Source organism: Rattus rattus, chromosome 3 (genome assembly GCF_011064425.1).
Source record: "Rattus rattus isolate New Zealand chromosome 3, Rrattus_CSIRO_v1, whole genome shotgun sequence".
In the NCBI taxonomy this organism is placed as follows: Eukaryota; Metazoa; Chordata; class Mammalia; order Rodentia; family Muridae; genus Rattus; species Rattus rattus.
In genome coordinates, this window is record NC_046156.1 from 86,197,166 (window position 1) to 86,220,422 (window position 23,257).

Below are 23,257 nucleotides of genomic sequence, written 5' to 3' on the forward strand. Positions count from 1 at the left end.
ACTGCACACTATTCATTTTAATAAAACTTTTATTTTGTTTTTACATTGGAAATGAATGTTTGTGACTGGGATCCATTTAGATGAGTGTTAAGTTGGTGTTTGACTTCATTTTTTTTGCATTTGTTTTTAAGTTTAAAAGGCGCTTTTTCAGTTTGTAGGTACAGGATTACTTTTATATGAAAATAGTTAACTGCTTTTCTGAAATTCTTTGACTTATTATCTCTTACAGAATAAAAGAGATGAACATCTCTTAAAGAGAAGGAATGTACCACAAGAAGATATCTGTGAAGACTCTGATATAGACGGTGATTATAGAGTGGTAAGTTATGCTTTTCTGATAATCTAAAACTTTTAGTGAAAGATTTTCTATAAACACAATATTTGAATATTACCTTTTAACTTTGTTTTCTCTTTAACTTCTTGCCAGCAAAATACCTCTCTAGAAGCTATTGTTCAAGTAAGTTGGGTTTTATTCTCCTCTCTTTGTACTTTCTAAACTAAACAACTAATTGTGTATCCTTGTGATAAATTGTTTTACTTATTTTTTTTTCATAGAATGCTTCAAGTGATAACCAAGGAATTCAATTAAGTGCAGTTCAAGCTGCTAGGTGAGTTTAATGATCAAATTCAAGTTCTTCAGACCCCTGTTTAAGTTAGCTAAGTCTTCTAACAGTACTCACACCCCACAGTGAACCGAGTCGTAAGCATGCATTAAGATATATTGCTGCATGTATGCTAGGTTTGTTGTGCCTGTTGTTTTAAGGCCAGAAATGCCAAGTCATTTTGCACATTTTAGTTGTGAAACCTGTGTTGTCATACTTTTTTTGGAAAAAGTCAGAAAAACTTAGTAAGGAGCTAAGGAGAAAGCTCAGTCTAGAAAGTACTTACTGTGTGAGCACGAGGACCCAAGTTAAGCCCCAAGAATCCATGTCAAAAGCTGAACATGTAGTGCTGACCTGTAATCCTAGGACTGCAAGTGGAAAATAGAATATCCTTGGGGCTCCCCTGACCAGTCAGCATAGTCACTGAGAAACCTGTTAAAAAACTGGAAGGCTGACTCCTGAGGAATGGATTCTGAGGTTGACCTCTGGCTTTCACATATATGTGCATCCACACATATATTAATACACATGCACACACACACACACACACTCACAGCGGTTTATTATTGAGAAAGATCTCTGAATTAACTAGTATATCGAGGATAACATACTGTTTTAAAAAACATGATTTCTTTGTATATTGATATAGACGGATTATTCATGCAAAAATAACTTTTTAACAAATTACTGATTGTAGTTGATAAGATTTCAGAGTGCAAAAATGTTCACAGATCCATGTGATCTTATCAAATGTGCATCTTTTATATTTTATTACATGTCTTACTTATATGTGTTTACCTTAACTAAAATAAATAGGAAAATTGCTTCATTATTGTATCCCATAGGCTAAAGACTTCTTAGACAATTTGGCATGAGAAATCATGTTTTGAAACAGTACATTTATATTTGTAAGAAGGGTGATTAAGACACTAATTGTCAAATTTTTAACTGTGGGCTCCAGGGAATTCCTGTGACAACTTCAGAGATATATAAGAACAAACTAATTCATTATAATTTTAGGACTTATTTATCTTTTTTCACTGTGTTAACAATGTTACTATAAAAGAAACTACAGATAAAACTATTGGAGTTGTAACACAAATCAAGATCCTTGTATCAAAGTGATTTCATATTCTATTTGATACTTGTCTCTTATTATCAGATAAGAAAAGCAGGGTCTAGAGCAATGGCCTACTGGTTAAGAGCATTTGATATTCTTTGAGAAGACCCGGGTTCAATTTCCAGCACCCACATGGCAGCTCACAACTACCCATAACTCCAGGATTAGAGGACTTGACACCCCTGACTTCTTTCTTCAGCACTAGGCATTCCTCTGACCCACAACACAAATGCAAGCAGAAAGTTGTCATACATAAAATAAATCCTTAAAAATGAAAGTTCTGATTTCTAAAATTGCTCCGGTTAATGCACTAAAACATTTTTATCTATTAACTCTTTATACTTAATTTCCTACATCCTTAGTCGAGAAATACTAACAAAATTTTAAACTTTTTTATCTACACTTGTGCTAAGCACTGTATTGTGAGCAATACTGTGAAAATACTAAGCAGTATTATTTTCTTGATTTTAATACAATATTTTTATTCTTTATAGAAAAGTAAATATAGTGTATGCATATAGTGTATTTTGAACATATCTACTTCTCACTTCCTCTAATTTTCCATGACTTCTTCCTCAGCATCTCCCTCTAAACTTCATGTCCTCCCTTTTAAAAAGAAGTTTCTTTAAATAACCTTCTAAGTAAAATTAGTGCTTCTCATTCCGTATACTCATGGGTGTGTGGCCATCCACTGGGACTTGGATAACCTACCAGTGGCCACCCCTCCAAAGAAATGACTGTCTCTCAGTAGCCATCAGCTGCCACCAACTCCTTAGCTAGGAGTGAGACCTGCTGAGCCCCTCCCTCATCTGTGCTGGAAGGCTTGATCTTTTAACCATAGCTGTTTTGAGTTCATGAGTGCCATGACAATGTTCCATCTTGAGGACAGCATTTCACAGCAGTGTCTTGGTCCTTCAGCTCTTACATACTTTCTCTACTTACTTCTGTGATGCTCTCTGATCCTAGAAGGGATAGCATGTAGATGTGGATGCCCCATTTTGGGCTGAACACTGAACAGTCACTCTCAATACTGTATTAGCCATTACAGGAAAAAACAAACAAACAACAAAACCTCCACTCTGACCAAACACAAATCTATGGGTATAAACATATAGAATACAGTTTGGCGGCATGATAATTTAGCCAAATGACAATTGTAGGAAGTTTCCTCTGAGGCCTATCAACTTCCTAACCATAGACTTTTGACCACGTTTACAGTACCTGGTATGAATTCCCTTCTGTGGAACAGGACTCAGATTCAATTAGAAAGCAGTTGATTACCTTTGTTAACAGTCAGGCTACCATTGCACCAGTGGGTACATCTTTCCTGCCATGTCCCATGCTGAATCCAGCACTGATTACAACCATTGGTGTCTATTTTCCTCTGCCTCCCCACCCTGCCCAGTGGCATACACTGTATGTTCCCACACTATGAAAACAAGTTTGTAGTTTTGGGGCCAGTTCCAGATGTCCTACTAGCAAAGTGTGATGTATTTTTTTCTTTGAGAAGTTTAGATTCTGGCCTGGGGATATAGTGCAGATGGTAGAATGCTGGCCAAGTATGTACAGAGTCCTGTTTAATACCCAGCTCTGCATAAAACTAGTATATTATCACATACCTGTAGTCACAGTTCTTGGAAGGTGGAGGTGGGAGGAACAGAAATTTATGATCATCCTTAACCACATAGGGAGTTTGAGGCTAGTCTTAGATATATGAGAACCTGTCTTTTAAAAAAAAAAAGAAAGTAATAGTAATTTTTTAGAATGTACTAGAAAATAGCTATTTAAAAGTAGTGGCACCCAGCAGCCAGTGTGGGATTATGCTGTGATACATACTCTTAGCATTGAGAGGTGGTAAGGAACCTATACAGTCTGAAATAGTGATAAAAATACTGGCAAGCCAGTCGTAGTGAGGAGATTAGAATACGAAGTGCTTAGAGATGAGGTCACATGGAAACCAGGCTTAGAGTCAGGTAAATGCACCTCATGGAGCAGTTGAAAGGTAAGATAAGGAGTTTCATATTCCTAAGATAATAAATAATAGGATGGTGTTCTGACTAGACTTTTTTTTTTTTTTTTAAGGTTTTTATATATGTGAGACACATAGAAGAGGGCATTAGATCTCATTACAGATGGTTGTGAGCCACCATTTGGTTGCTGGCAAGTGAGCTCAGGACCTCAAGAGAACTGTCAGTGCTCTTAACCACTGAGCCATCTCTCCAGCCTAACTAGACTTTCTTAAGCCATATTGTTACATAGTTGTACAGCAAGTTCCAGTAAGGAAAAGATTTCTGTTAGGATACTCCGTACAATTAAACCTGTACTTTCTCACATAGGAAAATGGGCACGAATCTTTTATTTTTACTCTGTAGATCCCATGAGAACAGACTTTATCTTGTTTTTCCTCAATATCTTCTGAGTATTTTCTTGGATTGCTATATTTATTTCTTTTTTAAAGGTCCTGAGATAAAAAGTACTGTTTGGTTTTCATGATAGTAGTGTATAGAGTAGGATGAGACAAACACTGTGATCGCTTTAAACATACCACCCTTTGACCCTTGTCTTTTATATGCCTCAGTATGCATAATTTTGGTTATTTTGAAAACCTATTAATTTCCTTTTTAGCAGAGTTAATGTTATGTTGAGTGTGTCTAACTTTTTTTCTGAGTTTAAAATGATCTTTGAACATTGCACATAAAAATTTTTAGTTGTGCTTAGCACAATGGCACACTCCTTTAATTCCAGCACCCAGGAGGCAGAATAGTGAGCTTGAGGCCAGCCTGGTCTACATAGTGAACTCTGAGACATCTGGGACTACATAGTGAGAAACTATGTTTAAGAAGCAAACAAACAAATACAAACAAACACGCACAGAATGTGCTATGTTTAAAGTGATCATAGTGTTCAATTCATCCTAGTCTATACACTCACTATTAATTATGAAACATAATTATTATAACAATATTATACAGCAACTTAAAAAGGAATAAATACAGAAATATAAAAAAATACTCAAAAGACATGCTGAAGATACCGAGGAAAATAGGATAAAGTGTTTTTATGGAACTTAAACAAGAAAAAATAAAAGCTTGGTGCCTATTTTTCTATTTGAGAGACAGGAGGTGTCTTTTATAGTTGCCCTATTCAGAACTGTGGTGAGGGAGTAGTTAGTGTTATGCTAATAAAAGTAGCAAAGTTTCTACTCTATTTTTCTAATTATTTGTAAATTTAATTTATTAGTTGATCTTCATGATTAGAGAAAATATTATATAAAGTATAAGTAACTTTCCAAGAATACTTATGCCATCTCTTCAGATTTACAATGTCTATATCTAGTTTGAATTTAATTGTAATACATGTCACTAAGTTTTACAAGTGGTATCTATCTTACAGGAAGCTTTTATCCAGTGATCGAAATCCACCAATTGATGACTTAATAAAATCTGGAATATTGCCTATTTTAGTTCATTGTCTTGAAAGAGATGACAAGTAAGTATATAATTATTATTATTTTCAATTTCAATGTGTTCCTTAGAAAGGGAAAAATTTCTAGTTTAATCTTTAAAGGGAAAAGACTCAAAAAGTGGAGGTAAGAGGTTTAGAAGTCCACAGTGATACTTGGCTAAACATAATGAGTTCAGTGGCAATTCTGGACACTAGAAACCCTGTTTCGGAAACCAAACAAGTATAGTGATATATGTGTGTGATCTGAGAAGTTAGAAAGCCTCAATTCAAGGCCTGCCTGGGCTTTGTAGGGAGAGATTTTCTTTTCTTAAATAGGACTTACTTACTTACTTAATTAATTAATTATATGTATGTATATATACATATACATATGTGTGTTGCTAATTAACAAAATTTGTATATGTATATATGTACACTGTTGCTGTTTTCAGACACACCAAAACAGGGCATCCCATTACAGATGGTTGTGAGCCACCATGTGGTTGCTGGGATTTGAACTCAGGACCTCGGGAAGAGCAGCCAGTGCCCTTAACTGCTGAGCCATCTCTCTAGCTCAAGAGAGATTTTCTTTAAAAAAGAAAGGAAAAGGTTGTGGGATAGAATTGAAAGTTAAAATCAAGGTAAGAACCAAAAACAAATTTGAAAATTATTTTTAACTTGTGAACTTTGAAAACGGCATGATAAGTAGTTGAAAACTAAGGAATAATATAAAGTAAATATCTAAGTAAGGATGTCTGACTTTCAGAATGAAATAATTGGGTTATGTTTTTAAGGCTGGAAAGACATTTCAAATACTAGAGAGAAGGAATAGTTGGTAGACATGTAGGTGATATGAGATGTATGGTTTAAAAATCACTTGTTCTTTGGTAGTCCTTCTTTACAGTTTGAAGCTGCGTGGGCTTTGACAAACATTGCATCTGGAACGTCTGAACAGACTCAAGCAGTGGTTCAGTCCAGTAAGTTGCTAATTAACAAAATTGTAATTTTTTTTCCCTCTCATTGGTAAAAAATAAACTGTTTTGGCCAGACATGGTGGCACATGCTTTTAATTCCAACACTTAAGAGGCTAGCATAGGAGGAGGAGACAACTTTCACCGACTCCCCAACTGCAGATGTTTCAACTTGACTTTGGAGTTTTTTTATCATTGCTCTGTTTAGTATCCAAACTAATGAGATAAAGGAGATATTTTTTATTATGACCATAATTAATCTACATAATTTATATTATGTAGATTATGTGTTCTTCAGAGTACTGTCCAAAGGCAGGAAGAAGAGTCAAGTCAGAAGTGCAATGTTAGTCTGCTCAGATATATAGAAACCTGTTTTTGTGTTTTGTCTTCCACTTAAGCAACAGAATTACTTTCTGACTGAAGAACTCAATGTTCCCTGACAATCAATAGCCTAATGAATCATATCGTGTTTTTTTTCTTCTCTCTCTTTTTTTAAAGATTTTATTTATTTATTTTATACATATGACGAGTACACTGTAGCTGTCTTCAGACACACCAGAAAGTGGCATCAGATCCCATTACAGATGGTTGTGAGCCACCATGTGGTTGCTGGGAATTGAACTTGGGACCTCTAGAAGAGCAGTCAGTGCTCTTAACTGCTGAGCCATCTCAAGCCATCTCTCTAGCCCTGATTTAAATTTCTTATCCAAAAGTTTCATAAGCAAGGCAGGAAAGATGGCTCAGCAGGGAAAGTACCTGCTGCCAAGTCTTATGACCTGAGTTTACTCCCTGGGACCACATGATCGAAGGAGAGAACTGATTTTTGCAACTTGTCCTCTAGCTTATACACACATATACACCATATACAATATACACAGCAATATATACCACACACACAGATACCCATACACAATACTGATTCATACACACCACATACATACCTCTATAGTACATGTACGCAATACTTAGCCATACATATCTATATGCCACATACATACACAGATATACATACACATGCCACATATTCACACTTACATACATATACCCACATACACAGCCATACACACCAATACACACACTCATACACTATCTAAATAAATGTATTAAAAAAATTACCTGAAAAGTCAGGTTTTTTTTTTTTTTTTTTTAACTGATTTTGAAGGTAACACTCTATAAGGAATGATTCTTGAAATTGGGCTTCAGTCTGAGCTAGGGCCACAGTGCAGTGGTAGAATCTGAGGACAATTTGTAGACTGCCCTGGGTTCATTCTCTAATGACAAACAAGCAAATGTAATTGAGTCCAAGTTTTAATTGTTTAAAATATGGAATTTAGTTTGGAATTGTTTATATGTTACAAATTACCTTGATGCTAGTTTTCCTGTCAGTTATTTCAATAACAAAATTCATTTAACAAAGTGATATTTTAAAATAGTTTTGATGATTTGTATTATGCTCTGTCAAAAAAAAAAAAAAAAAGGGCCTTATATTTTCTTCATCTTTAATTGCCACTTCATTTATTCTTTCAGATGCTGTCCCACTTTTCCTGAGGCTTCTGCATTCACCCCATCAGAATGTCTGTGAACAGGCAGTGTGGGCATTGGGAAATATTATAGGTTTGTATGAAACTACATACCATGTGTGCATGTTTACATGTGTATTGCAGCACACATGTAAAGATTAGAGAACAACTTGAGGCAGATGGCATCTTCCTTCCATGTGTGTTCTGGGTATTGAACTAAGGGTGTTAGCAAGCACCTTTCCTCACCAAGCCATCTCAACAGCCCTCAACACTTGTCACAGAGTCTTTATTGTTCTTACCTGGAGGGTATTGTTTGTTTGTTTTGAGACATTGTCTTGCTATGTCTCTCCCTGGCTGACTGTAGGCCAGGTTACATTGAACTCTGAGCACTTTTCCCGCCTCAGCCTCTTAAATTTATAGATTATAGGTATTTTCCACTGTAATTATTTGCATCTTAAGTATTTAGCATTCTTCTGATTTATTGCCCCTTTTAGGTCCTACTTGAAAATGTTATGCTTGAGGTTTTTTTGTGAGCAGCGTGTCTGTGAACTTAGTGTGAGCACACTGCTTTTTTAGAAATGATGTTGTATAGCTAGGTGCCTCCCCTCTTTTATTCTTGTAATGCTTTGGGTATGAAGCTGTTAAATTAGTTTCTCAACCTTCCTAATGCTTTTGACCCGTGTGTTATGGCTACTGTCTTAGTAAGGGTTTTACTGCTGTGAACAGACACCATGACCAAGACAACTCTTGTAAGGACAACAATCAATTGGGACTGGCTCGCAGGTTCAGAGATTCAGTCCATTATCAAGGTAGGAGCATGGCAGCATCCAGTCAGGCATGGTGCAGGAGCTGAGAGTTTTACATCTTCATCTAAAGGCCACTAGGAGAAAACTGGCGCCCACACAGTTAGGAGGAGGATCTCTTTGCCCAGCCCCACAGTGACACACTTCCTCCAATAAGGCTATACCTACTCTAACAAGGCCACACCTCCGAATAGTGCCACTCCCTGGGCCAAACATATTCAAACCACCACAACCCCCAACTATAAAATTATTTGCATTTTGGAATTAAGTCAAATATATCACCAGATGTTGTAATGCAAGAAAGTTTTTCTTCTTGAGGATTGTTTAGTTTTGCTTTTGATAGTGGGTCTCGTGTCCTAGGCTGACTTTTGAACTCCTTATGAAGCTAAACCGATCTCCATCACACTAGGCCCTACCAAATCATAACATAAATATAAATTCTGTATTCATTTCCTCAGTAGTTATTTAGACATATATTGTATTAATTTGAAAGCTTGTTAAACTGAACAAATCATTGAGGTAACAATAACATGTCTGCTCAAGGTATTTGAAAGAATTCTTGGACTGCTGAATTGGACAGCCTATAAGTGAGCAGCTTATAAAGACACAGACAGACAGGAGTAATATTATATTGATTCTCTTGGCTCAAAGACCTAGAATGTCTACCAGTTAAATTCCTAGTATATTATATAAAACTAAAGAAATCTTATTAAACTAATAGTAGCTGCATCATTGTACCCAATACTTTGTTTTCTGGAAAGCTTAGTGTTGATTCATCTTATTAAATTAATCCTTTCTACAGGTGATGGACCTCAGTGTAGAGATTATGTGATAAGCCTTGGAGTTGTAAAACCTCTGCTTTCATTCATAAGTCCATCTATTCCTATAACATTCTTAAGAAATGTTACCTGGGTCATGGTCAACTTATGTCGCCACAAGGACCCACCACCACCAATGGAGACAATTCAGGAGGTAAACAAAAGAAAAAAAATAAATACCATTATGTGTTTTTTCTTTTAATCAGTGTATGTTTAAGTTGTACATATTTCTTTCCTCAGATTCTTCCAGCTCTTTGTGTATTAATTCATCACACAGATGTAAATGTGAGTAAATTCTTCTCTTTGTATATTAATGTATGTATGTATGTATGTATGTATGTATGTATATGTATTGGACTCCCACTAGATATAGGAAAGAACTGAAAACAATGTGTAATTGTATTCTCTCATCCTTTACCATTTCAAGAATTGAGGTACATATTTGTTCTGTTTACATTTTCTCTGTTTCTGTAGCTTCAGTGAGGAATCAAACTGTTATAAAGATACAGTTAGTCATCTCTCATCATGATTGATTGTTCATGACGTTTATGGTTAACCCCCTCTGGTAGTCTGTCTTTTGAGAATATATATACACATGGCTGTATTTTTGTATTTTGAAGCATAAATGAATATTTAGCTTAAATACTAATTCATACATATATATATCAAACTATGAAAACCTGTTGTTCCTTTTTCATTCTTATTTCTCCTGTTATAGCAAAGTTCTTTGATTAAATATAAATTTCAGTGTTCTATTTTTCAAAGATTCGCAAGAACATTGGTAACTATTGAAATATCAAACAACTTTGTTTTTCTTTCCATTCGTTTACCTACCTCTTGTTTGTCCACCACAAGATGAGCTTGTGCTTCAGTGTTTTGTTTTTAATTGGGCTTGAATATTAATTTCTTGTTTGAATTTTTCTTTTTAGGACTTTCACAAATACTATATCATTTACTAAATAACATTTACTATATGTATAGCCTTCATAAGTTAGAACTGTTCACTCTTAAATCAGCCCTCAAAGAAATAAAAAAAGAAATTATATTGTAGTTATAATTAGAAAACTTATCAATTTGATCAGGTACAAATGTGTAAGAGTTCATGTTGGATTTGAGGAATTTGGATCTAGGTACTTGTTTAACATTGAACCTTGGAGCGTATCAAGTTTTATGTATAGTCAAGAGTGTATCAAGATTTTATATATAGTCATGAGTGTATCAAGTTTTATGTATAGTCAAGAGCAAATAGCTTGAATTTTAGCCTATGATGAAACTCTAGACAAAGATCCTTGTTTGTAAATTAAAATGTAATTGTTTTACATATGTTAATACCACTTTGTAAAAATTCTTTTATTTGGTGTTCTGTTTTGCTTATCAAGACAGGGTCTTAGTATATGGCCCAGGCTGTCCTCTGTCAAAATCCTTTTGCCTAAAGCTGCCATGTGCACCACCATGGTTGGCTGTTTGTTGGCTTCTTTTTCTTTGAGGAAAAAAAATGTGTGTATCTTTAGAACTTTTTTGAATGCCTCCACCCTGACCCTATTCAGTATGTAACTAAGGAAGGCTTCACACTCTGTTCTTCCTTCCTTGTTTCCTGAGAGCAGTTATAGGCATGCACCACCATGCTCAACTGCTTTCTTAAATTTCTAAAGGAGCTATGCTGTGCTGTTTCCCCCTTTTACAGTCCCTTTAGTGTCTTAATCATAATATTGGTTAGGAATTGAAAAGGTTTTAAACTTCTGTTTTTTGATACAGAGTTCAAAGGGTTTTGGAGTTCCAGATATAGTTGCTATTCCTGAGGGAGTTTTTTTTATAAACAATTGTGTTATTTATATATCACCTTTTACTGTCTTTTTACCCTACTGTCCTTTGGCCATGGTTTGAAGTAGGGTTTAGAATACAAAGAAGTATCAAACACATGACTCGCATGTGTCGAAGCATCATCATTATTATAAATTAATCAAAACCCCTCTTCCCCCATAGTAGCAGTGATATGAAGTAATTATTTTTTCAGGAGTTACTGTTTTTTATATATTTCTTACCTTGATCTTTATCTGTGGTTGGTTGGTTGGTTGGTTTTCTATTTAATATGCTATATAGTTTGCATGTGTAGTTTGCTGAATTAGGATTAGATACTGATAAGGGACTTGGACTATAACTTACACATCTTAAACACAGCTATAGAATAGAGATTGATGTTCTAGTGAGTTGAAGCAAGAAGAGAAAGATCTCACATTATGGTTAAGAATTATTAAAATTTCCGAGTATGGTAGCTCATGTCTTTAATCCCAGCATTCAGAAGGCAGAGGCAGGTAGATCTCTATGTTTGGGGCCAGCCTGGTCTACAGAGCAAGTTCTGCACACAGAAACCCTGTTTCAAAATCCTATGCCCCTCCCCAAGAAAAATCAAAAGGAAATATTACAACGAGAAAATATTGAAATACTTGAACTTTTCTTTTACTTATTAGATACTGGTAGATACTGTCTGGGCCCTATCTTACCTTACGGATGCTGGCAATGAGCAGATACAGATGGTAATAGACTCCGGAATAGTTCCTCACTTGGTTCCGCTACTCAGCCACCAGGAAGTTAAAGTTCAGGTAGGTTTATTTTGATTAAATTGGGTTTTTCTCACCATGCTTTAAGCATGGCATTCAAAGATGAACAGTTTTGGTTTTTTTTTTAATTAAAGCATATTATTCACCTAACAATGTAATGTGTCCTTGATGGGAAAAGGTGAGTTATTTTATTTTAGTTTTAAAGGTGGAGAAATCGAGATAAAACTACTGTAGTTTATTAAGAACTGCCCTTCCCTACCAGACAGGGAGACACTACTGTGAAGAACTGATTTTCAATACCGAGAAGCATAATTAGTGTAGCACCTTGGGTGGCATCTGAAACCATTCTTGTTTCCTTTTTCCGTTCCTTCGCCCCCACTCAGTTGTGCAGCACTTGCTTCACTTGTACGAAGTTCAGCCTCTACTGTACCACATCCACATAAGCGTACTTGGCACGTGCATGCACACTCAAACACAGTGATGGTCAAACTGCAGGGCTAAAGCAGAACCAGAAAGCCTTCCCTGCATTTTTTAAGGTAAAAGTGGTCTTTAATCCTAGAATGATCTAAAGTTGACTGAGCAGTTGTAGTAAGGAAAGCTATAGCCTAAGTTACCTTTCTTGCCCTTTGCTGGACATTAGAATCAACAATGAAGCTTAAAGGGAATAAAAGAAAAAAAGACCCAGTTCAGATCCTCAGCACCTACATAAAAGCTGATGTGGCAATTTGTGCCTGTAAGCCCAGGACTGAGGGGGCACAGGGGGATCCTGGTAGTTCAGTTACTCCAAGCTCAGTGAGAGACCATGCCTCAAAATAATAATTATATAAAAGGAAAACAACAGAGGAAAACACATGATTTCAAGCTCATTATACATGTGTATACAAACTAAAGAAAAAATCCCCCTTTAATCTCAGCACTTGGGAGGCAGAGGAGGATGGATCTCTTCAGTTCAAGGCCAGCCTGGTCTTCAGAGTTCGAGTATAGCTAGGAACTCTATAAAACCAAAAAAAGAGAAACAGCTAATTTAGAAAGATTTGACCAATGCTAGTTATTTGAATGTATGATTTATTGTAAATATCTTTGTTACATGTTTATTATTAAATTTGCATCTTTTGTGTATATGTGTGATTTATGCGCGCATGCGCGCGCGCGCGCGCGCACACACACACACACACACACACACACACACACACACACACACGCAGCAAGTATGCACCCAGAAGCCAGAAGAGGACACTGGGTGTGCTGTCAGCATCCCCACTATACTAGGGATACAAGTGGACACATGAACTTGACTGGCTCTTTAACAAGGTTTCTGAGGATTTGATTTAGCAAGAACTCTGACCTGCTGAGCAAAACCCAAATTTACAAGTGATAAGTTTGCTATTTTTATTTTTGTTGGTTTTACTTTGTTTTTACTTTACCCAGAATCTGGTAGTACAGTCCCATGATCCCAGCACTTTCAAAATGGAGATAGAAGGAAGATCACACAGCTAGCCTGAGCTACATGAAACTGCGCGCATGCACGCACACACACACATATGTGCCTGCACACACACCAAAACTCAAACAGTACTTTAGTTGTATTGCACACACACACCAAAAACTCACACAGTACTTCCTTAGTCTTAATACTGGCCTTAGAATTATGGCTTTTAGTATAGGGCTAGGAGTTGTCTTTTAGGCAGTCTTCAGAGAAAGTTAATGCTCTGTACTTTATCAGTAACAGATGTTTTCTTAAGCTTCTCATGTCGTGTAGGCTTAATCTGAATCCCTACTCCCCAGCTCCGAAAAAAAGAATCAAAAAAAAAAAAAAAAAATTTAGACATAATTATTATCTCGTTTGGCATATTATTTCATGTATCTGACTTCTTCAAAAATTAAGACGTTTTAAAAACCTAGGGTGGGGGAAATGGCTCAGCAACTAAGAATACTAACTGCTCTCCCAGACAGCCCAGATTTGACTCTGAGCACTCTTGTGGTAGCTCTCAGTTGTTTGTAGCTCCAGTTCAAGGGGATCCAACCCTTCCTTCTGGCTTCCTCAGGTACAAGGCATGCACGTGGTACACAGACCTGCATGCAGGCGGAAAACCTAACACATTAAAAAAATAAATACCAAAACAAAGAACAAAAAAGTGGCTAAAAGATTTGCAATTTTCTAAGAAAGACATAAAAATGGTCAGTGAGCACCTGAAAAAAGATGCCCCAAAACTGTAGTTATTAAGGAAATGTGAGTTGAACTAGACAACTGTTCACATTGAGAATGGCTACAGTTAAAAGACAGCAATGTGGACAAAGAAGGGTCACATTGCTATGGCAGCATTAGAGTATACAGTCCTTAAAAGTGAGACACAGTACTGTGTGACAATATTCCTACTGTTCTGTACATTCAAGATTGTGGAGATGCACTGGTCCACTCAGAAACCTTAATACAAATGCCTGTAGCAGCATTATTCATAATAGCCCCAAAATGGAAGCAAACTGTTACTAAAGCTAACCAGTTTGTACTTGGTTATAAAAAGAGACAAGTACCACCAAGTGCTGTGATTTGTTTCTGTTTGTATAAGATATAGACAGAATATACACATTAATAAACATAGAGATGATGGTTGCAATTTGTGGGACCTGGGATTGAGCTAGTAAGTACTAAATTGTCAACTCTTGAAAGAATAAGTTTATATAAACAAAATTAGAAAAATTAGAGGATAAGAAAATTAACTGAACATAAAAATTACTACTTGCTTTTTTTATATTAATTTACTTATTCACTTTATATCCCAATCACAGCCCTCTCCCTCCTCTCCTCCCAGTTCCACTTTTATAAATCTCTCCCCATTACCACCTCTGAAGCCTCCTATGGGTACCACCCCACCCTAGGACGTCCAGTCCCAGCAGGAGTAGGCACATCCTCTCCCACTGAGACCCAAATGGGCACTACAGTTAGGAGAAGGGGATCCAATGACAGGACACACACACACACACACACACACACACACACACACACACACACACACACACACACACACACACCTTGCTCCAATTGTTAGGCGACCCATGTGAAGACCAAGCTGCACATCTGCTACAAATGTGTGGGAGGCGCTTTGGTTGATGATTCAGTCTCTGATCCCCCATGGGACCAGGTTAGTTGGCTTTGTAGGTCTTCTTGTGGTGTTCTTGGCCCCTTTGGTTTACTCACTTCTATCCCTGACTCTCCCATAAGACTCCAGAGCTCCACCAGATGATGGGTCTCTGCATGTTTTCAGCCGCTGCTGGATGAAGCCTCTCAGAAGACATGGGGTTCCTGTCTACAAGCATAGCAGAATATCATTAATACTATCAGGAGTTGGCTCTCTCACTTGGAATGGGTCTTAAGTTGGGACAGTCATTGGTTTGCCATTCCTCAGTCTCTGCTCCAGCTTTATCCCTGCATATTGTGTAGACAGGACACATACTGGGTTGAAGGTTTTATGAATGGGTTGATGTTCCCCTCCCTCTACTGGAAGTCCCACCTGGCTACAGGAGGAGAGTGCTTGGGGCTCCACATCCCCCACTGCTAAGAGTCAGCTAGAGTCATCCTCATAGACTCCCTAGAGCCTCCCCCATCCCAGGTCTTTGGTCCTCTTTCCCTGACTCTCCCTGTACCCGATCCTCCGTCACCATTCCGTCTTTCATCCAGTCCCTCCCTCCATCCATCTCTGATGGTAACTATTTTGTTTCACCTTCTGAGTGAAATTCATCAGTCTTCCCTTGGGTCCCTCTTATTACTTAGTTTCTTTGGGTCTGTGGATTGTAGCATGGCTATCCTATACATTATGGCTAATATCCATTTATTAGTGAGCACATACCCCATGTGTCTTTCTGGGTCTGGGTTACCTCTCTCGGGATAATATTTTCTAATTCCATCCATTTGCCTTCAAATTTCATGATGTCCTTGTTTTTAATAGCTGAAGAGTATTTCTTCATGGTAGTAATTATTATGTAATTGCCCTTTTATTGATATCAATTCTGTTGAAATAACTTAAGCTACATAAGGCCTAGAATTTATATATTTCATATTTCCACTGTTGTTCCTAGATCAGTACCTGAAATACAGTGCTCAGAAAGGATAGGTTAGTTGCAGTGAAAGAACTGTATGAGCAACTGAATCTGTCCCAGATTGCCTGACACTGGTTGATAAGAGTTCTTAATATCAAACATCTCATTGCATCTCCTGTTTCAGACTGCTGCACTGCGAGCTGTGGGCAACATTGTCACTGGAACTGATGAGCAAACACAAGTAGTTTTAAACTGTGATGCTCTCTCACACTTCCCAGCACTCCTCACTCATCCCAAAGAGAAAATTAATAAGGTGAGTATTTTTAAAATATTAATAAAATGGTACTTTTTATTTGTGGAATTGAGTTCTAAGGAATGTCTTAATAACACTGACTTCTTACTATAAGATATTATAGGCCTCAAGAGAAGATACTTTATTCTTTATAATACGGTCATGGGTTTCTGGATTCAAACCTAGAACCTTTGGCATACTAAGCACATGAGCTACACTATCACCAATAAACTGTATTTTTGGCTCTTTTGGAAATGATGAAATAGAGATATCTGGGTGTCGAATGTTGCTATGAGTGGACAGTTTTAATACATATAGTAATTCTCCTAGTTTACTGTTTCCTTGGTACTTATTAGTGTGAGTGCGTGCATGCATGTGTGTGTGTGTGTGGTGGCTATGAAAGGGGGCACTGAATGGTGATGCTGATATTGGAGTGCATCTGAGGCTGTTGTAGAAATAACATGGGTTGTTGATAACAACATCGCCGATGATTATAACCCAAAAACAGCTCACCTAAGTAGCCCAGCACCCTAAACTCTCTAACAGGATCATTAAATGTCCTGTGATCTGATCCAAAAGAGTCTGGTATATGCTAGTGTTCACTATGCTAATTAGTATATTGGTGAATTTAAATTTGGTAAATTCTAATATTGTTTTCCATGGATGTGAAATATTTATAGTTGATATTGTTACTGATTACTAAACAGGTTTTAGTAATGCATTTATTACCTTTGAAACTTGTGACCATTATCATTCTAGCAATAGCACAGCATCTTTGTGGTGTTAAGGGCAGTATTCAAAGATCATTTAAGTAAACCAATCAAGCAAGCCAACAACTGGTGCAATGACTATTATAAATAAGAACGCTAAAAGAATCCAGTTGTATTTCTGATGTCTTCATTATCATAGCTAATTGAGATTTATATACTAGGATGGGATTGTTAAGGTAGAGTAGAGAGAATAGAGAGAGTAAAGCATATTATTTGAGAAAAGGAGGTTGAATTTCATATGCAGTAGTTGTAGGGTGTATAGTTTATAATGTCTTCCTTGGTATTTGGTCAGCCAAGCTTCTTGAGTCATCCTGCTTCCAAACAACATTGCCTGTAAAATTCCTTAGATGGGTTAGCTCATCGTGACTTGAATTAGAAGCCAGTAGTGATTGGTTCAAAGAAAATAGGGAAAGATATTATGTAGTGTGTAAATTATATATTTGATACATAAAATTAACTATGGAGGACTAGGCGTGATAGCAGTTGGGAAACAGAGACGGGTGGATTTCTAGGAGTTTTAGGTTAGCCAGAGTCACAATTTTAATCACATAGATTTTTTTTTTTTAGATACAGAGGGGAGGTAGAATTAAACTCTTTAAGATTTTTATTACAGAATTCATTTAATAATAAAATAATTGTGACACTAGCTATTTACTTTTTCATAGTTTAGATATGTGTTTTATTTTTTAATGAGAAATATTGAAAGGATCTTGTTCCACAGGAAGCAGTGTGGTTCCTCTCCAACATCACCGCAGGAAATCAACAGCAGGTTCAGGCAGTAATTGATGCCAATCTTGTACCAATGATAATACACCTTTTGGATAAGGTAAGAAAACATGTATCGTAGTAAGGCAGTATTATATGGTAAGTACTATTCTGTTTAACAAGACACTATACAATGGCATGGAAATTACAGTCAAATGTGCCTGGTACTGGTGTTTGAACCCAACAGTAGTATATGGTACAAATGTTTCTATCTGAAAACTGTCCCTTTCTTGTCATTACTCTAACAAGATAGCCATTGCTTTGGAGTTAAAACAAGTAGTATCCTTACCAATAACAAATGCTGTCATATTGTTATAAGCATTGTGTAAATCTTACCACTTCTCATATGACAAAGCTGAACCAGCAACATAGCTCAGGAGGTAAAAACGTAATTGCCAGTGCCTAGGGACCTGAGTTGTATCCCTGGGACCCAGATAGAACAAAGGAAGAGCCTCTTCTTCACAGAGTAGTGTCCAAGTCAGGGGTTATCCCCATTTGTCAGATGGAACTATTGCATGAACAAATCACTTGCCCAGAATCCAGTGGCCAGAGAGCATGCTCCTGTATGTCATATTATTCCTTATGCTCATTAAGATTTGGAAAAAAGACTTTGTTTTCAGATAGTCATTGTTGTTGCTTGGGAGTAGCAAAATGGTGACTTTTTAATTCTCCCATTCTTTGTGTATTGGCCACAGTTCTTTGGCTTTTCTTTTTCTTTTTATCTTTTTAAATTAAAATGTACTTACATGACTTCCCCTTTTTTTTGCCTCCTAACCTCTATATACTCTTCAATTCCTCCCATACTCCCCTTTGCCATCACACTGATGACCTCTTGCTTTGATTGTTACATGTAGAAATGCATAAATAGTTAAGTACAGCATGGTGAGTCCATTTTTGCTACTTGAATGTATATAATTTCAGGGCTGACCTTTTGTATTGGTCACCCAATTATTAGGAAAGTTGTCTCTAATTTCGAATAATTTTCTGTAGTTCTTTGTCTAGGGATGGGACACTGTTAGATGTCAACCTTTTGCCATTAATATAAGGATATTGTTATAACTTAGAATTGTAACCAGGCTGCCATAGTAATCAGCTATAATGGGTATAGCTTCCCTGCTTTTTCTAGGAGGCACAACCTCACAACAGAGGTCCTCTGCCTCTTACACTCTTACAGTCTTTCCACCCCTCTCTGTTGGAGCTAGACACTCCATGATCTGTTATCTCTGTGTTAAGCCCATTTGTAGTTTTGTTATGCTGTGAAGAAAAGCTTTGATGAGGTTTGCGAGAGCTGCATTTATCTGTGGACATAAGAGTAGGTTTTAAGATGCAATTAGGATTATACTGGTCCAGAAAAGTAGCAGTAGTAGGATTTCTTCTAAGATCAATCACCTTACTGTGAGTCTGGGGTAGCTGACTAGGTTTCTAGTACCAAGCATATGATTTCCCTTGTGTTAGCAGGTCTTAAGTCCAGTTAGATAGCTATTGGTTACTGCTAATATACGAGTACCATTTATTGCACATTTAGTGATGTCTAACCATGCTGGTCATTGTTGTGATTCATAGGTATCACATGGCTGGATAGGACTGTTGATCGCTTCCCTTCCTTTGACAGCTTTCATGCTCTCTACTAGTCTGGAAGCTAAACCACAGGAAGGATGCTTTTAGGTTAGATCTAGCTTGAATCTTCCTAGTCTTACCACAGGAAGGATGCTTTTAGGTTAGATCTAGCTTGAATCTTCCTAGTCTTCTGTCCAGATGTGTAAAGTACCATCAGAAATAGAGGCTTCAGTCACTAAGAGACAGTCAAGGGCAAAAGGAGTAGCCTACATTGTTTGAGTAGTCTCTTGAACCCCTCTGACCAATAACTCGGATATTTCATGCAAGGTACTGGGGTTTTTGCTACATAATCTATCACCCCAAGTACTATAACTTCAATTACACTGTATGTCTATGTGTATATTTAGATTTATCTAAAATGATATATAATATTTATTAGTGTTACATTTTATCTACAATTTCTAAATAATTTAGATTTGTATAAAATATATATTGTATAAATGTTATTTAAAATATATAACACATAAATATATGTATAGTAATATATACTTTTATACATGTATAATATGTACATTTAAAGAATATACTTTAAGGAATAGCTTCTGAGGTATGGTAATATCATCCCAGTACTTTTAAGGCAGACGCAGTACAGTATGGACTTTAAGGGTATCCTGGACTAGCTGTGGAGACTGACCATTTTTCCCCAAGTTAGTATGACTGGGTAAATAGCAAAATGCTCTTGCATAATTCCCTTTTACTGCTCTAAGGATTGTACCCATTTACACCATTATCTGCCTCAAAGATCCTCAATCTGATACTATGCCTCATTTCCATTTTAATGTAGGTTTTTTATAAGTGTTTTTGCTTAATAAAGCATTCTTTCTAGGCTTCTAGTCTTGAATTTAATTGCTTGGGTTATTGTTTCATTTTGTGGATTTTCTGTATTTTGTACCTGTTGAGAATGTTAACTGAGCTTAATTTTTGTTTGTTACTGTGCTGAAGCCATATGTAGGAAGGTGTGCATTATTACCATGTTTTAAATTAGTTTGCTGGTAAAATCTTGAAGGTAAGATTATTAAATTCTCTATGTCCCTTTTTAAATGTTTTCAATTTGTACTTTTTTAATGAAATTGCATTCAACTTTTATTTATTCTGATATTGAATCATAATATTAAGTCACACACCCAGGAGAATAAACAAAGTAATTTTTATTTCTTCAAAATAGATTGGTTGTTCAGGACTTATCAGTAAATAAAAATTGTACATATATATAACATACCGCCAGAGAAACTTGGAAATAAACAGCTAAAAAAAAATCATTTCAGAAATTATCTTTTCAAATTTACCCTGTATTCTCGTATTCTTTTGTTTTTAAGGGAGATTTTGGCACTCAGAAAGAAGCTGCTTGGGCCATAAGTAACTTAACAATTAGTGGGAGGAAAGACCAAGTAAGTTGAACTTTTAATTATTTAACAAAACCAGTAAAAATAACAGTATAGGTAATTATACCTTTGTATTTCGGTGACTCATTATTTAAAAGATCGGCTATTATATTTTGTAGATTAGTTTTGGTTTTAGGTTGTATTTGCTGTTTGTGTGTGTATTTGTGTATCCATGTACGCATACAAACACATGCTGAAGATTGGACCACAGCCTGTATTCTGTATCTCAGCTCTGCCTCCAAACTCTGGTGTGTGATTTTTTTTCATATATATATATATATATATATATATATATATATGTATGTATGTATGTATGTATGTATGTATGTATGTATATATATATAAATATCTCCTTAACTTCCTTTACCCATACTTCCTAGGAGACATGTTTTTATAACAGTTACAGTGCTGGGCATCAAACCTAGAGCTTCATGTGTGCCAGGCACAGTACTGCTGCCCACTAACTCAGATTCCCAGACTCCATGCAAGAGTCTTCTCATCTAGAGTAAGACCAAGTGAGGGTTGGTTTGTTGTTTTTTATTTAAATAGTATTGAGAAATAACGACTTTTAAAATTAATATAGCAAAAAGAAACTACATTCGAGAATCTGAACAAATGAGCAACTACAAATAAATTCACTAACACCAAAACAAAGGAGACAGTACACTCCAGTCACAGAGCTGGGACTAGGAAGCAGGGTGACGAATGCGAGGAGCATAGGTGTAAATGCAAGGAGACATCCAAAGGGTAATGTAAATTATACACGTGGAGAGCAACCCTGGTACAAGGGTCTCATCTTGTCCATAGAGCAGGTAAAAAGGGAAATGAAGAGCCAATTGGCAACTGATAATTCATTTTTAAAAAATCTCTATTTAAATGTAAACATGGAGGTTGTGAAGATACTTCTACACCCTAATCTTAGACACCAAGTGCCTTGTAATAGGGTATATTACTCCAGCACTGAACATGAGGGTGCAGGGAGCAGACACTGGGACAAGACAGTATCTTTCAGCTCCAGATTTAATGAGGACCCCATCCCAAGGGAATAAAGTGTAGAGTGACAAATTAGTGCACCTGATGTCTTCCTCTGTTGCATTGTAAAATAGCCTCTCATCTTTCTTGAGAATGTTAAAACACCTCAGAGATAGCAGATAGTGTTGTTACTTGAGCAATCATAGTATTTAAAAAATGTCAGTCGTCCTCTTAGGTGATTTAATAATTTCTTAAAAGAGAAAAGATCTTGGGTATAAAAAAAAGAATATTGTTTATTGTAGTCTAACATGGGAGAAATGAGTTCATGTTTTCATACTCAGAGTTTAGAAGTCAGCATATTTTAATTTTAAAAAGTTGGCAATTGACCCCTATTTTATGGTACCCTTATTTTTCAGGTCGCCTATCTCATCCAACAAAATGTTATTCCACCTTTTTGCAATTTGCTGACTGTAAAAGATGCACAAGTCGTGCAAGTAGTGCTTGATGGACTAAGTAATATATTAAAAATGGCTGAAGATCAAGCGGAAACCATAGCCAATCTCATAGAAGAATGTGGTGGTAAGTAACTACCTTTATTTTCTGGTTAATATAGTGTTTCCATATTTTTCTGTCTTAGATAATCAAATAAAAATAAAGTATGCTATATTCTATATGTACAGCCCTGTTTAGCCTTCTGTATATTCTTAAGTAACTGAATTGTTGCCATATAATAAAAACACCATACTAAAGTAGTAGGAAGACAGTGGTAAACAAAACAGCCCCGCAAGGCATGTAGTTTAGACTTAAAGAGAAATATGAACTGATTTAATGTGCTAATTACCCTAATAGAAATGTACAACAAAATGGGATACCTAATCCATCCTGGAAGAAGCAGGAAGTGGCACCTGAGCTGGATTGTGAGAGATGAATAAGGATTAATAAAGTAAAAAGGGATGAAAGGTGTTCCAGGCAGAGATAACAACATGAGCAAAGTCTGAGGTGAGAATTAGCATTCAGCAAATTATAAATAATTCAGTATTGCTGAATCACAGAATATGGGATGGCAACTGCCTTGAGTTGAAGCTTGAAAAGCAGCCAGTGATGAGATGTTGGGAAGTCAGGAGTTTTCTTGAACAGCACATACTTATTTATTCTATAGGACAATAGTTACCAAATCTTGCTTTGGTCCAGAGCCACCTAGAATGTGAACAACACAATACTTTTAACTCTTAAAGTTAACCTTTAGGCCAAAAAATTGTGCCAGTTGTGGATGTGGAGCAAAATGTAAATGTCCACCTGAATAAGCCTAAAATAAATGTCTGACTGAAGTTGGAACATGGATGAAAGAGTAAGAGAACCTATAAAAACTTAAGTGAGAAGCCTAGGTTTGGAAGACTGTTGCAATAAGGAATAAGTATTAGGACACTGGCATACAGCTCTGTAAGCACTGTACGATGCTTATTAAAGTATGTTTGAAGCCCCAGTATGTCTCTCTCCACCCCTGAAAAAAAATGAAGAAAAAATTGAAACAGATTAATGCCATAAGAATATTAAAATTGCTAACATGAAATAGAACAAAAGTAGTGTA

The 23,257-nt window shown here is 36.4% G+C and overlaps 1 protein-coding gene and 1 non-coding gene across 2 annotated transcripts in view; both read left to right on the top strand.

Moving 5' to 3' along the window:
• Kpna4 (karyopherin subunit alpha 4) overlaps window positions 1-23,257 on the top strand; it is a 56,373-nt gene that overhangs the window by 27,459 nt on the left and 5,657 nt on the right. The window contains exons 3-15 of the mRNA XM_032898263.1: window positions 230-319; window positions 428-457; window positions 556-608; window positions 5,116-5,211; window positions 6,058-6,143; window positions 7,665-7,751; window positions 9,263-9,432; window positions 9,519-9,563; window positions 11,747-11,878; window positions 16,056-16,184; window positions 17,655-17,759; window positions 20,632-20,703; window positions 22,086-22,248. Of these exons, the coding sequence (XP_032754154.1) occupies window positions 230-319; window positions 428-457; window positions 556-608; window positions 5,116-5,211; window positions 6,058-6,143; window positions 7,665-7,751; window positions 9,263-9,432; window positions 9,519-9,563; window positions 11,747-11,878; window positions 16,056-16,184; window positions 17,655-17,759; window positions 20,632-20,703; window positions 22,086-22,248 (1,258 nt within the window). The remainder of the gene's footprint in view (window positions 1-229; window positions 320-427; window positions 458-555; window positions 609-5,115; window positions 5,212-6,057; window positions 6,144-7,664; window positions 7,752-9,262; window positions 9,433-9,518; window positions 9,564-11,746; window positions 11,879-16,055; window positions 16,185-17,654; window positions 17,760-20,631; window positions 20,704-22,085; window positions 22,249-23,257) is intronic.
• On the top strand, window positions 16,413-16,739 carry LOC116897637. Its single transcript, XR_004387616.1, has one exon.